At 32.6% G+C, this 15,607-nt stretch overlaps 1 protein-coding gene across 6 annotated transcripts in view; it reads right to left on the bottom strand.

Moving 5' to 3' along the window:
• Hr4 (Hormone receptor 4) overlaps positions 1 to 15,607 on the bottom strand; it is a 52,693-nt gene that overhangs the window by 1,702 nt on the left and 35,384 nt on the right. For 2 of the 6 annotated variants that reach the window (XM_035094695.1, XM_035094688.1), the window contains 9 exons: positions 9,003 to 9,107; positions 6,306 to 7,199; positions 5,011 to 5,560; positions 4,694 to 4,904; positions 3,843 to 4,244; positions 1,592 to 1,726; positions 1,199 to 1,462; positions 573 to 765; positions 207 to 334 (listed from right to left, as the gene is read on the bottom strand). In XM_035094695.1, coding sequence (XP_034950586.1) covers positions 207 to 334; positions 573 to 765; positions 1,199 to 1,462; positions 1,592 to 1,726; positions 3,843 to 4,244; positions 4,694 to 4,904; positions 5,011 to 5,560; positions 6,306 to 7,199; positions 9,003 to 9,102 — 2,877 coding nt within the window. In that variant the 5' untranslated portion in view covers positions 9,103 to 9,107. Of the gene's footprint in view, positions 1 to 206; positions 335 to 572; positions 766 to 1,198; positions 1,463 to 1,591; positions 1,727 to 3,842; positions 4,245 to 4,693; positions 4,905 to 5,010; positions 5,561 to 6,305; positions 7,200 to 7,875; positions 8,812 to 9,002; positions 9,108 to 12,609; positions 14,541 to 15,607 lie in introns of those variants that run through there. The other 4 variants (XM_035094674.1, XM_035094705.1, XM_035094713.1 and 1 more) reach the window with 4 other exon arrangements.

The raw sequence follows: 15,607 nt of genomic DNA, 5'->3' as shown, positions 1-15,607 counted from the left end.
ACTTAATGGTGACAAATTACTCAAAAGCAAATATGTAAAGATCAATTTATGTATTCAGTAATTTTCCTGCCTCAGCACATCATTAATTCAATCATTATTCCTTTAATTAGTCAACATAGACAGTAGCTGTCTGGTCGTTTACTTCTCTAGGCGTGTAAACAAGCTCCAATTAGACATGCAGTAGCATAGATAAAAAATTTACTTACTTCGGGCAATCGTAAAAGGAGCTCATGAAAACGACCAGGTTGTTGTGGTGCACTATGTTCAACAAAACTCCTTAAACAGCTCATGTATCGGTCTTGTATATTCTCCAACTCCATCGTACTTCCTCGAGCTAATAAAAGAAACATAGCTTTAATTATTTGAAAAATAAATTTTTTTTATAAATTGATTAATTAAACAATAATTGAATTATTTCTATTATCTAGATAAACTTACATTTAGTATCTTCAGTGACAGCAGTTACAATAAAATGAAGGAAGATTAATTTTTTTTATCATTTGGTTGATTTAAATGTCTTAATAACGTCTAATTAAATTAATTAATTTGACAATTTTTTAAATTTTATTTACCTTGTGATAGCATGGTGATAACTTTTAGACAAACATATTCCTCCATCCGTAATTTAACTCGTCGGAACATGAGTGTGACATACGTTATTTTTTCCACCATGAGGCCCACGTCTTGTCTCAATTGGTCCATTGTTATGGTTCGTCCCATCATGCTCGTTAGACACGTTTGTAGCGTGTACATATTGTTCGAAACCTATATAACAATAAAAACAATTTTTTCATTACCATTCTTTCTAAATAATTGACATTACTTAGCACAATTTCTCTTATTTAAATACTAACTTATTTCACCACTTTTAATGACCACGAACAAACTATCAGTGATAAATAAAAAAATTATCTTTATTGAATTACTATCAATTATGTCTCTAATCAATTACTATTAATGATAATTGACCATTAAACATGATAATTTTTTAAAAAAACATCAACTACTATGAAACTATTTAGTACTGAAATAAATAATGGCTTGAATAATGTGAAATATCTTTTCCTATTATATAAGGAAAAATTGGAGCTCGAAAAATGTTTCGTAAGATGTATTGTTTACAGAAATTGATTTCTCATTGATATGATTGTTAATGTAAAATAATGTTGAGAAATAAATAATGTAATCCAATAATTACTTCTTGCATAAAATCAGCGCCTGTGCCATCCGAGCCAACATTGGTGAATTTTTGTTGGCCGTGCATTGCTTGATAAGCTGATGTCGTTAGCACCAGAAGTTCATGCCACTTGTGTGTAAGCAGCCTCGTATGAACTTCAACCGGGAGTTCAAGGTAAAACGGTAATCTCTTGGTCCACTGTACCAACTTGTAAACTATGCTGTCTCCTATTTGACACAGCTTTTCACTTAAGTCTGATTTATGGTCCAGCAGGTCATCCAAGTTCTGCAATTTATTTATTTCATGATTATCATTATCAAGATGATGTGTACCATAAATTATCTCAAGATAAATATGTACAAGTGAAGAAAAGCATACTAGGGATCTGAGAATAAACAAAGGAGTGAATTTTACCCGTAATGTTGCGATATCTTGGAACTCGTCGCAGTCTATAAGAGTTTGAATCATTGCGAGGGTGGTGTCCAATGGGAACGCCCGATCCCTCGAACTACTCACGGCGTTATCCAGCCTTTGGCGTAAATGTACCACCTGGATCACAAAGAAAAATAGGTGAATGTAATAACAATACTTGACATTCTTAATCTGATGAACTGGAATAACTCGGAAAAAAGGTTTAGAGTCAGGAAAAGTTCACAAAGAGATTGAAAAGTCATTTTAAAAAGATATTCAAGAATATTTCTCAATGTGATGACGCGGCGAAATTCTACTATTTATCATTTCAAATAAACAAAATCAATTTTTCTAAAACTTTCTAATTTTATTCATTAATACAATTTACAAACTTTTAAGAGTTTAAATAAATATACATCAGTAATGTCATCCATGTAAGCATGTTTGTTTTTTATTTCAATCCAATAAATCGAATAATTCACTAACTAAATAAAAACTCATATTCTTATTACAAGTATTAAAATTTTAAGCCCTTATTTCAATTATTATTTTTTAAATCAAGTGTATTATAACTATATAATTATAATAATTAAGTCTATTGAAAAATGTTGAAAAAGTTCAATAATGCCTTAGAGCTTCAGCAATTTCCATTATAAAAACCAATTGAATTTTTTTTCTCTTTTTGGAAATCTTTTTTCCCTCAAGGTGAATATTGCGTGATGTGAGTCATCTTATTCACATGACTCGTCTCCACCATCTCCATCATTGTCATTATCATCATTATTATTATCATGATGATGATGATCACCTTTATATTTACATTTATCAATATTTCACAATTGGACTACAAGCAGGAGAAATTTTTTATATCAACACTTCCTACGTAAAATCCACAGTCAGCCTTTCACTGACCTTTCCGCGGCTGGTACCTAGGTCGTAGAGCTATTCGTGACGGATTCAGACATGGTAAGCGCATGACTCGATGTCTAAACGTGGGCTCAAGTAACCAGGGAAAGCTGTGACCGTCGCGGCACTTTAAGAAAGCCAAACAGCCTTTAGTTTATACAAGTACTCACTGGTGATTTGTAAGAAACGAGGTACACCAAGTAGTGAGAAGGAAGAGTAAGAGGAGGTGATGGTGGTGGAGGAGGTCAGTGTCCCTTTGTACGGACTTTCACGAGTTACGAAAGACCATGGCAACTGTCCGTCCTTGGCACCGGTTATCGCTGGTTTTCTATTGTCCCTGACGTTGTTTTTCCAACTCATTTTCTACATCTATCCTCAATCACACAATCTGAATTGAATAAATTGTTCTATTGCCGTTCAAGCTGATGACAAACTCTGCCTGTTTACAAGGGAAAGTGTGACCTCTTTATCAAACAGCAGTAGAGTATGTGATCAGTAAACAGATGGAGACGTTTTCACTTTTGGCAATGGCCTTTAGCCGAATTCTCTTTCTCCTCCCTACTACTTTCCCTGCATGACTTGGAGTCCAAGTGCAATTGAATCACTTTTCATTTCTTAATTCAGTTTAAATAAATAATATGTAATGTCATTTTTATCATTTATTTTTTTTTTTATTTATTATATTACAAATTAAAGATAATTCTATACGTATTAAAATAAAAGATATAAAAGGTAATCAAAGTTAAAATTTCATAAACCATCATAAAACTAACGAAATAATCGTCCCTTCTTCCCACCACATAGATTTACTATTAATGTTTCCCACCATTCGAAAATAGACAATTCTTTCATCTGCTCTACGATAACTTTACTATAGCATAATCTGTTTATGGAAGTTAAACATTGAAAATCATTCAAAACTATAGATAGTAGAGCTCTAAAAATTTCATTTGCCACGTAGTCATATCTTATTTTTGGAGTATTAAAATAATAAAAGATTTTTAACATTATTCATAATAATTATAAGTATTAGAACTAGATACATATAGTATTGAAGATAATTGAATTAATTAATAAAATTATTTTTAAAAAATATGAGTTCAATTTAAGAAATTGTCTTTAAGTGTCTAGTATTTATCAATAAAATATTTATCTATTTTCGGATATTCTTCAATTATATTTACTATTTATTTTTTTTTAGACGTAGTAGGTTTTTATTACGTTAAATGTTCGAATTCAATGTTACTAATTATAACTTAAACCCTCCCTTTTTAGCCATCAATAATATTAATGGAATTATCTATTTTTTCTTCTCTAATTTACACAATATTTAATGTTTATTACTTACTTCGGAAGGATTGGTAAGCGCAGTTTTGAGTATCGTTCCGTTAACTAAATGTCCTGTATGCGAGGTATGACTGGGATGACTTGGTGTCGGTTGAGAGTTATGTGGATCAGCCGATGAGATCTTGTGGTGATGCAAGAAAGAACTGGCGAGCTGAGCGTGTTGTTGCTGCTGCTGTTGCTGCGCTTGACTGTGATGAGCAGCAGCGACAGCCGCTGCCGCAGCTGCCATATGCTTGTCAAGCATGTTCGACGCAGCTGCCATATGTTTGTCTAACATTGTTGTAGGAACATTTGTACTTTTATTTCCGACTATCGATCCCGAACCGTTCACTCCTCCGGCTGGATTATTACCTCCACTTACGTTACTCGATTTATTCGTCTTTTTGTGCTTCTTGTACTTCACCTGTAGAAAGTTATCAATTTATCAATCATGACATATTTTAAATAAATCTTTGGGAATAATATATGGAATATATTTTTATATATTAACGTCTATTCAAAGTCTTAGCTTATAAGGTTAAATATTAATTAAGAAACTTCATTTAAATACTATTTAAATTTTAACTTTCTATTCAAATATAAAATAGTTAAATTTAGAAAAAACGATTACTTAATTTTCCATGACGATATTCAATTTGAATTTTTTAAATGTACAATTCCAAAAATAATTAATTAAATTTCTTTTTTAATGAAATATTAACACACATTATCAGTAGTTATTTATCAATTGATAATATTTTAAATTATCTTTCATTTGAATTAATTTGTTTTTTATGGAAAAAAATTATTTTTATATTAAACATGATTCTGACATTCATTGAATTCATTAAACAAGACTTGTTGAATGCTGACCTTGTAGAGATTATAAACAGCCCCGGAATTCCTTCCGCCAGGCATCCTATCTTCTCGAACAGCCTGAAGCACCATACCCTGTTCTATGCATTTTTTAAATCGACAATATTGACATCTATTTCTCTGTGTTTTGGTAATTTCACAACCACCTTCAGCAACACACGTGTAGACCCTCCTGTTTTGTACAGTTCTTTTGAAGAATCCTTTACATCTGTTAATGGCAGTGCATTAAAATAGAAATTAGGTTAATCCGGCAAATAATCTAACGAACAAATATAGACTTTAAGTCTGATAAAAATAAGTAGAATAATATTAACCCCTCGCACGTGATGATGCCGTAATGTAACCCAGTGGCCTTGTCCTCGCAAATCATACAAATCATAGGTGTTTCATCTTCTTCATGTTCTTGGGACGGTAATGACGAAGCAGCCGATGTTGCAAGCGATTGCATTGACTGCGTCGCCGGTTCTGTTTTAACTGCCGCGCCATTTCTCACCCACGGTTGATTCGAGCCGGATGCCGTTAAGTTAAGAGCCTGCATCTGTTGAGCTGCAGGAAGTTGACTCAAATCACCGGCCCACAGTCTTTCCATATTCAGCGGTGGTCCGGAGGAGTAAGAAACACAGGGCGGTTTCCCCCTGGATTCTTGGCCAAGGTTTAGCAATAACTGAGCTGCAGATTCTTCTGATGAAGAACAGGATGCTGATGACGCTGTTGTCGTCCATGATGCCGCTGGCGGAGGAACTGGTTCCATAGCTGGTGCGGACCAAATCATAGTCCTGACACCACCAACCTCACCCATTATCACTGTAGGTGGAGGTCGAGGGGCTGAAGGAGTTACTCGTTGTGCTGGTGGCTTCATATCAGCTGTAAAAACAATTTTTGATTAATATGCATAAATAATAAACATTTTACTAGTTTACGGTTTTTTGTGGTTGGAAAAAAAATTATTTCAACACTCGAATAGATGAAGTTTAATTAAACATGATCCTTGGTGTCAATAAAAATATCCAGTTGAGGTTTTTTTCAATGGGACATTCATAAATATGAATGTAATGTTCCAGCAATAATCGCTGTTAATCCTTTCACACATAAAAGAAATATAGAAGCTATGTATTGATAATTTAATTACTAGCTATTTATTCTCATTTGCATTTGCACAATTATAAAATCTCTCTTTTTTATTTTTTCAAAAATAAATAGTAAGCTATCATTTATCAACAATTTGGAATAAATAATAATTTCGAATAGGTCGTAAAAAGGCCAATAAAACGTTCAATATGGTTGATTTATTTTATGGATACTCGAATCAATCATTGGACATACTCAAGGGTGAAGAGGTATTCTCAAAAGCGTTGATGAGAATAATCGAGAAGATTTTACGGATTTTATTTCATCAAGTATTTTATGACTTGATGTAGAGAAAGAAATAAATGAACCACAAGTTATTTCATGAAGTTTTAATTAAAGTTTTAAAATGCAAAGATGAACTTTTATAGTTGGTAAAAAAATTCTCAAGTGTTTTTTCATTGAAAATCTAGGTCGAAATCCTATTGAATAATTTATTTTTCATCTGATGAAAAAACAAAATAAAATAATAAAGTATACTTACATGCAGGTGATGATGTGGTGTTGTTGGATCCATTACCTTGGCTACCCATGTTTCCAGTAGGTCCTGGACCATTACCAGCAATACTTGTACTGCTAGGGTTTCCCACATTTTGTCCGTAGCCAACGCTGCTGATGACTCCATTGAGTAATCTTTGTGCAGAAAACCCCTGAACTCCAGAATTTTGCGACCAGAATTGATGGTGGGCTAGAATGTGAGCTGGTACCGATGGTGCTCTCGATCTGGGAGGAGTTGGAGGTTGCTGCTGAGAACTGTGGGATGAATTACTACTGGGACTGGGTGCTTGGCTGATGTTATACTGGGAGGAAGGACTAGGTTGGCTGGACACATCAACTCTTCTATCACCTCCTCCACTATTGCCGCCTCCACCTCCATCAAAGACTGAGCTATCCGAGTCAAGTTTCGTTTGACCAGACGATAATTCGGCTCGTTCTGGCGTCTCGCACCTGCTACTCGGTTGCTCTTGTTGGCTTAGAGGGGTTGTAGACACCGCATGGCTGGTATCAACACACGGTGATGCTGGGGTTGGTGTAAAGGATCGTCTTTCATCGCTGACCCTTGTGGAACTCATCACGGGCTCGGGGAAAACCGAATCTGGTGATGCTGTCTCACGGACATCTTGATGATGATAGGTAGATCCTGTTCCACCACTTGGACCACGTTGGCTGGGGCTCCGAGGACTTGGAGATCCACGAAGAAACTCGCTCTTTACTTTGACCACCGGACAGCCCGGCGAGCTGGGCATGTTGACGTCTGGTGACGAGGTCGATGTATCCGCAACGCTTTCCCCTGGAGCAGGAAAGGTTATTGGTGAAGGTGCATCCGCTGGCTGTAGCCCGAGCGGTGATCCTGCTGATCCAAACGATACAGGCGAGTCTGAGAAAAGAAATTCTTTCTCAATTTTTTTTCTCACCTCAATATCGCTACAATCAGCTTTATTCAATTTTATTGAGCTTTTTATTTGATTATTTTCAAGAGAAAATTATTATTTCAATATCTCTGAAAATTACAGTTCGTAAAAATGAAAATAAAGTTGAAGGACGCTTTAGGAAAATAATGTAATCATAATTATTTTTTTTTTTTAAATATTCATATAATAACATGGTAATCAATTTTTAAAAAACACTTCAACTTTTCTTTTCACTTTTATAACATTAATATTCAGGTCATCTTTTTTAATAATAAATCTTATTTATTGGTTGTTAATTTTAGCAATATTTTTTTTTATCTGACTAAATTTACATCATAAACAGTTAATAATAAATTATTATATTCGAATGAGTTCGTTTGGCGCCAACTTTACTTCAATAACAGTTTATGAATCACTGCTCCATACATCAAATACTCTTTTATTTACATGTAAACTAGTATTGAATTTAATTTAAGCCAAACACTTATTTACAAAACAAATCCAACGTTTCAATATTCGCTATAAAAATCAGTTAACCATAATCATTTTTTTTTTCCACATATTGAAACATTTTTTGTTCATTCAATTTGAAATATTCTCTCACCCACAACTAATTGAAATGAAATACTAAATTAAAATTACCATTGGAGTGAAAAGATTTGAAACTTAACCATCGGCATTTTGATTCCCAGAGCATGAATGAATTTAATGCATTTGGTGCAAAGTAAGGATACGATGGATACACATGAGAATAATCATAGCGAAAATATTCAAAGAAAGGAAATTGATAATGATGATGATATGGAGGGCAAAATTCTTGTGGATGATTAATAAAATTATTCATGGTATGGAAATTCATATTTTCAATGAATGAATGAAGAAGACAGAAATTGCTTTAGCAGTACAGGATTAGAACATGACATAACATCATATCGATTGAGTGATGAAAAAAGAAATATTGTAGGAATTGAAATGAATTGTTGACAGTATAAAATAGGATATTTTAGATTAATTAATAAAAATGATAGAAAAAATTGCAACTGCGCCGTTCAGTAATGCAAGCAGAGTTCACGTGGTATATACAGAGATCAATGATTTCCAAGTGTCGTTGCACCATCATCGCCATGTTGGCATATTTCATTGAGTTTTATTCACTGATTCAAACTTGTAAAACTGGAGTTTATCAATAAATCATCAGAAGAAGATAGAAAAAAGATATAAAAATATCAAATAGTGGTTATTGAATGAATGTACACAATTTAGTGAGTAGCAAAAGTTTAGAATAACGTCCTGACACGTTTGACGTTGCTATGAAACTACCCTGGATAACAGAGTGTGGTGCATAGCCGGGTTCATACCGCGTGGGCAGTAGTTGATTCCCCTCTATAGTCAGCCCACGCTATTTAGCTATCTCCCTCCCTGTCATCCTTAGATTTTGCCGTGCATTAGCAATCTAAAACCATCCCTGAAGACATTATGAGACTTAAACTGACTTCAATTTTCTTCCTATTAATCCGTAAGTAGTGAGCTTGTGCTATAGAGAGATCAAAGATATTGTCAAACTTGCATTTAAATCTGTTGTTTGCTTCTAATTGATTTAAATTATTTTTTTTATCATTGATAAAATGTTTTTTTTTTTTGGAGTAAAATAAGTGGCAAGAGAATAATTCTATTTAGGTTTTTTAATGTCTTTTATAAATTGACAAATCATCTAATTCTTATTCTTAGAATCTTCCTTTTCTATATTATGCTTAAGATATCATTCTTACCGTCACTACTACATCGAGAGTCGACCTTTCTCCTTTTCAACTTGAGGTCTTGAAACAAGCTCATGTTGTCTAGCTCACACGGGCTGCTCGTAAGGGTCATAATTCCTGAAATCATCAAAAAATATTTCATTAAATATTGCACTATTTCTCATAAATTATCATAATTTTTAATAATATTTTTCACTTGGATAAATTTTTTTAGGATACTTGTAGATGATTTGCATCAATATTCATTGATTTGATGAATACCAAAGTATCTTTTGAATAATATTGATGATTTGTGTGCAATAAAATGCATAAAAAATTATTTAAAACACCAGGTGTTATTGAAACATGAAAAAAAGTGTGATTAGGTAGGTTGTTTTTTGTAAATTTAATCATTGAAATTAATTGTCACGAATATTCATAAATTCTTATACAAGTTAAACATTTGATCATAATGTGTATAATTTTTTCTATAAACATAGAACTTGTAAAGTTCAGTATTTGTCCTAGCTTATGGCATGAAGTAGGTTATTTAACCCCGATTTAGATTGCAATAACATATAATTGGAACATTACTTGAATGTATATATACTCTTCTAGGAAAATCAACACGAATCGTATATGATCGATTCTCTAGCATATAATAGCAATCTAGCAAGAATAAAACTGCGCAATAATTTAAAACTTGCATATTTTTTACCTGCAAAAAGTGTTGGATAAATAGTTGAAAAAAAAAAATAATAAAAAAAATTATCTCACAAACTCTGATGTAATTTTAATGACTGCAACAAATCGATTTGTATGATCGCAATTCATAGCATCGTTAATTAAAGAGGAAGAGAGAAACAGAGCAATGCCCGTAATGTACATATAAGTGTGAGCGTCACTCAAAGGGCTTCGGGTATTTTCGGGTCACGTGGGCCGGGAGGTATCGGTAATGATCGGCATACCGACGTTTATTCTTGGTTATGTTGGTAGTTGACGCGGGCTTATATGTACTCGGTTGGCGGGGACGTACGTGGTGCAGTGGGGTCCTTGCTCCCTGTATCGTATGTGGGTCACCAGTCTCACACACGCTGCCATTCTTGCGTAACCAATGCATGCATGCATGCCACGCTCGCGCGTTTCCACTGCCGTGTCGCTCTCGTTGTGTAGCTGTCGTTGTACACTGCCGTCGTTCGTCGTTGATGAATTAACCAACGTACTTTTTTTCTTCTCTTTCATTCTAGATCTTCACGATGACGAGAAAAGGTGAAAACCTTCCCTTTTACTTTGCAACTACTCTCAATGTTCTTTTAACTTTATGCTTCATGTTTTTCTAGTTTTACACTTTGAATCAAAAGTAAATATTTCCTTTTTTTTTAGAGATCAATTTAAAGAGTCAATTTTTTATTAATGATTTTGGATAAATTGTTTGTAATAAATAATGTTTATTTTAAGGAATATAAAGTAATGGAATGTAAATAATTTGTAATTAAGATGATTACATTTTTTGCAAATAAAGCATTAATTTTCTTTGAATTATGCAGACAGAGAATTTCGAAACGGAGAAAATATGTTACTAAAAATTCTTTGAGATGGATAACATATTTTTTATTATGAGTTTATTTCTGGGTAAATATTTTTTTTTTTTTCTGAAAGACAGCTTTTTGTGTCACTCAAGAATACAGGTTTTTTAATTCGATATGATAACAGATTTTTCTATTTTCTTTTTACATTTTTATAATAGTTATTTAGAAATTTATAGAAGGCAGAAAATAGGTTAAGAATTATACTCTTTTACAATTATTCCATTAAGGATTTTTTTTATCTATAAAAGTGAAAGGAACATCTCTCCAACACCTTCAGCCTCTACTCAACGTCAACAAACAGAAAAAAAAAACAATTTTCTTATTGATATTACAACAATATAATTTTGTTTTTCTCACAATTATCAATTGAAAAACAACACCTACTTTTTATAAACCTTTTTTTTTTTTTTAATTTAAAAAAGCCATTAAAAAAATTATTATCAGTGATCATGAATTAGACAGAGCACCACATTATTACTAACAATAATAATAAAATTACATTCAAGTATATGATTAATACTCTTACAAGTAAAAAAATGTATTTTATAGTAAAGAATATTCTTTAGAATTTAAAAATCGGGTTTTAAGGTCACAGCAATTACATTTTCATTGAAAGCAAAAATATAGGGGAAAAAAATGAATGCACCGATACGTAAATACATGTTTTTATTTTTCTTCTAATTCACTTTTATCTGAAACAATCCTTGGGAGAATCTTTATCTAGAATTCACACGGCCAATGGTGAAAGTCGTTCTCCCACGCTTGACTATAACATAACTGAGATTCTATATTTTTAACTCTTCATATTATTGTAGTTTTTCAAACTCCACCAAGTATATAAATATCTATAGCTATGTTTGAACGGAGAAAGAATAAATAAACTTCCGTATTTAATAAAATCAGTCTCACCATCTATCATAGTTGACTGATGATGAAACCATTAGGCAAATCCTGCTCTATATTCATTTCTCGTAATTCTCAATCTCACGGAAAAGTAGTCGAGCCTGTTATCGATCAGACATCGTATTCTCGAGAGATTTAGACATTCACGTTGGGAGAATCTTCTTCGTTGGTGTATTTAATCGCAAGTCCTCTCTTTCATTTAAGAGTGAGAATCGGTTAGTGAGAGTTAGGCCTCGGTACATTGAACCTTCTAGTGAAAGTTTCTATTATACCACTGGCCTTACCTTACTTTTCCTACATCAAGTATCGCTATGTTGTGTCATAAGTCTTAGGGAATAAGGAAGTCATTCGCGTGTTATCATGTCTGCTGGTATTTGTTTTTTTTTGTTAAAACCTATGTAACAATAAACCAATTAGAAATTATTTATTACCCTTTTTCTTACTTCATTGATATAATAAACTCTCATATTAGCATTCTATTAGAAGAAATGATTTGATAAATATTTTTTTCAACTACTCAATGCTATTTTCTTATCAAGTTTTTATCACAAAGTTTTATCAGAAGATAAAAGTAGTGAATTTATTGTAAAGTCGAGTATTTATTTCTAATTGTCAAATGAGGTATTGATTTTTCATTTAAAGATATATCGCATGGGAAAAGTTTTCTTACTTTATGTTGCGTGAATATCAAGTAAATAAAATAAAAATAATTATAAGATCGGCAAACAGAGTTTAAATGAAATTTCTGCAGTTTACGTAACGACTTCGATAGGCTGATAGTTATATGATGGTTGTGATAGTAATCAGATGTACAATTGAGTAATAGGTTAAAGACCTTTTTTCTAAATTTAAAAAATTTTTAGTATCTTTAAACTAAAAAAAAAACTTCAATATTTTTAGAATCTTCCCTTTTTTCTTTTTTCATTTTCTAAAATAAACCCAAAAGTGTGTTCCTTAAAGTATAAAAAAAATTTTTTATCAACTAAATTAACTAAAATAATGACTTTGAAGATTTTAAAAATATGTGTTTGCAGTGGATGTAACTGATGACTTACAATAAACTGAGAAATGTTTTGAAGGCTGTTTTAGTAATGATACTTGATACGTAATTAGTTTTAAATGATTTTACTATAAAAATGATATCATACCCAAATGTCGGCCTTGAAGGACACTCATTTTAGCGCACATTTTTTATCTCACAATCGTAAAATAAATTTGTTTCCTGCTATAAATACATCCTCAAGTCCATCACATTTCACACCGTTATATCCATTAACCAACAACAATAACAATAACCATCATTATTATTGTAATACAAATAAATAATTATTTCTTGACTTTTTTTTTCTTTTTTACGATTATTTTAATTGTTGTACTCAATTTTTTTCCAATATCCACGAAACAACGTCAATTGCAATTTAGATAGTTGGAGGTCGAATAAATTCTCGAGCCAACTCCATCGACTCGAGGACACGATGTGGTAGTGGTGCGAGAGACGAAAGCATCTTCGAAAAATTCACTGACACAAATATACTTTCTTAGAGTCAAGAAAAAAAAAGGAAAAAAAAATTTAATTGAACATTATACAAACCACAGATAAATTTATTATCGTATTATTTATAATATGTGTCCTAGGTAACAAATGAACAAATAGTTGGCACTGATCACTACTAAAGTTCTCCATTACCCAAAAAAGGCTTGAAAATTAAACATATAAACTGTGTTGGATTATTTGCGAAAGTCACGATATCAAGAGAGCGGGCCTGAATGTTTTTGGGACACTACTTGCAGGCCACGCGATCTCTGAGCTTCACTAAAGTCTAAATGACTACCCGAGGTGTATGAGTAAGTAGTGGTGGTAACAGTGACCTCGATACCGTTGTCCCCCCAATCTCAAAGAGGTGCCCAATGCCAAAAACTCAACGCCGCCCAAAAACTTTCACTCTTCTCCTTTCTTACTCCTTGTGTCTTACTTTCTTATTTAAACTATTCTTTTTTTTGTTATCTAAAAATTCATCATTTCCGCTCTATTGCCCTTAAAAAATATCTACATTACACTCATTGACAATACAAACCGTGTCATTATCATCAACATCATCGTCATCATCACCACTGACATACTCTCTGATTGAACCGAGAAAATAATTCTAGACAACTGTTCAAAATAAATCCCAACTGATTATTCGTTAATACATTGACTTTATTTCAGGTCTATTTCACTTTCGAATGAGAAAGGAAAGTGAGCTGCGACATTTACAGCTTTTTATTTTTTTTCGAACGAGAGTAAAAGTTTTTGATAAATAAATGAATAAATTTGTTTTTTGACTTGGAGTGGATGTCGAGAGTTGTTAAAGGCAATGAGCAGTAAATGTTCGGTCTGTAGTGTATAACACGACTGTCGAGATCAGTAATATACGTGGAATAGTAGCTAGAGTGAGACTAGGCAATCGTGGGCCGCAGCAGCCGGCCGCGTACTGCATTTATTCCGTAGCTGCACGTTGTGAGCGGTCGGCCATGGCATACTTAGTAATGTCAATCACACTGTGGCTAAACTAGTGGTGGACTGTTGGTGTTCATATATCCAACAGTCACGCATACATATCAATTGCAGGTAACATATAAAGCCCGTGGCTACATTGACCGTGCAATAGTCGACCCTCCCATCTTGCCTCTCTCGCACTTCTACTAGAGTCCTCGACCCTATGACCCTCTCGCGCACCCAATACTACACTTTGTCAGCTAGTCTACCAGAGAAAGCGCTTCCGGAGACCTAAATTAAAGCAATACTTTCTTTTTTATTTTTTATCCGACACCAAAGAACACACTTTAAATGTCAAGGGACCTTTTAAATGTCAAGGGACGATGACTCATTAACGACATATTTTTTTTTTCATCATTATTACATGAATTTGATGATTAAACGTTTGTCCAGGGGGGCCACTTTGTCGATATTTATTTCAATAAAATCTTATTCCATTCCAACGACTTGCAAAGTCTATAAATCAGGAGATCAATAAAGTGTGTGGGTACATAAAAAATAGTAAATGATTGTAATCGGTTAAGAATCTTTTTTTTTTCATGTTTTATATTGAAATCAAGCACTTTTAATACGACAATTTATTGCAATATTTCATTATTAATTGATTTCAAGGGATACATAAATTAATCTGTGCGTTAAACAAATTACTATCAATGTTAAGATCAAATAAATCTTATGGTAAGTAGTTTTTTAGTTTTATAAAAATATTATAATAATTGTTTAATTATTAATAATTAATAAATTAGACTGATCATTTTTCATTTAAGTTTATTAGCATGTGAATGCTTTGCAGATATGATAATTAATTATAAAATAATGTAAAAAATTTACTCTAGACCAATTATGACTCATCAGCAGCTCCATTAAATTAATGTTAATAACTGGACTAATTTTTTTATCAAGTTTTATTTTAATGTAAAAAAGTGCATTATTTTATATAAATCATCAAATTGTTCTATATAAATATAATTACGCTTCTTCTCTATTTCGTTCTAATGTCTGTAATAAAATTCTCGAAGATCTATTTTTATTCAAAGAAAAAAAAAATTAAATACGTAAAAAATAAAATACGTTTTTCCCTGACCATGTTTACTACAAAACTCATCGTCGATTCCGAAAATAAACTTTACTATAAAAAAGCGATAACATGAGGTCCCTTAAAATATAAAATATAAAAGATGTTGCGACATATTGGCCTCGAGGGTTTGAAAGATCTATTGAAAAATTGAACAAAGTTCATAGGGAGATGAAGTTTAATTTAAATGAAATAAATTGAAAGAACAAAGTCATCTCCAATATGTGTCTGTCGTGTTCTTTGACATTCTCCAATACACATTGGAGTTTTAGAGCTGCTTAAAAGAATGATATTGAAGCTGATACGAAAGCCAATAGCTGTCAGGGACGCATGAGATCACCGAACGCCATCAGACGCAAATGGAAACAATCAAGGAAGAACCTCGAGGAAATTCTTAGTTTTTTATCCAATGCCAATGGCTTACTCTGTTACTTATGTGCGAGGACAGATCATCGAAAAATACCCAAGTGATGTTAAATATGTAATATGTGTGATTGCCAAATGATTATTTACGTTAGAGAGTTGGTTCTTG

Source organism: Chelonus insularis, unplaced genomic scaffold, assembly GCF_013357705.1.
Source record: "Chelonus insularis isolate UGA/USDA-ARS -01 unplaced genomic scaffold, ASM1335770v1 contig_131_pilon, whole genome shotgun sequence".
In the NCBI taxonomy this organism is placed as follows: Eukaryota; Metazoa; Arthropoda; class Insecta; order Hymenoptera; family Braconidae; genus Chelonus; species Chelonus insularis.
The sequence above is the reverse complement of the archived record's forward strand: the minus strand, read 5'-3'. Positions and strand labels throughout refer to the sequence as shown.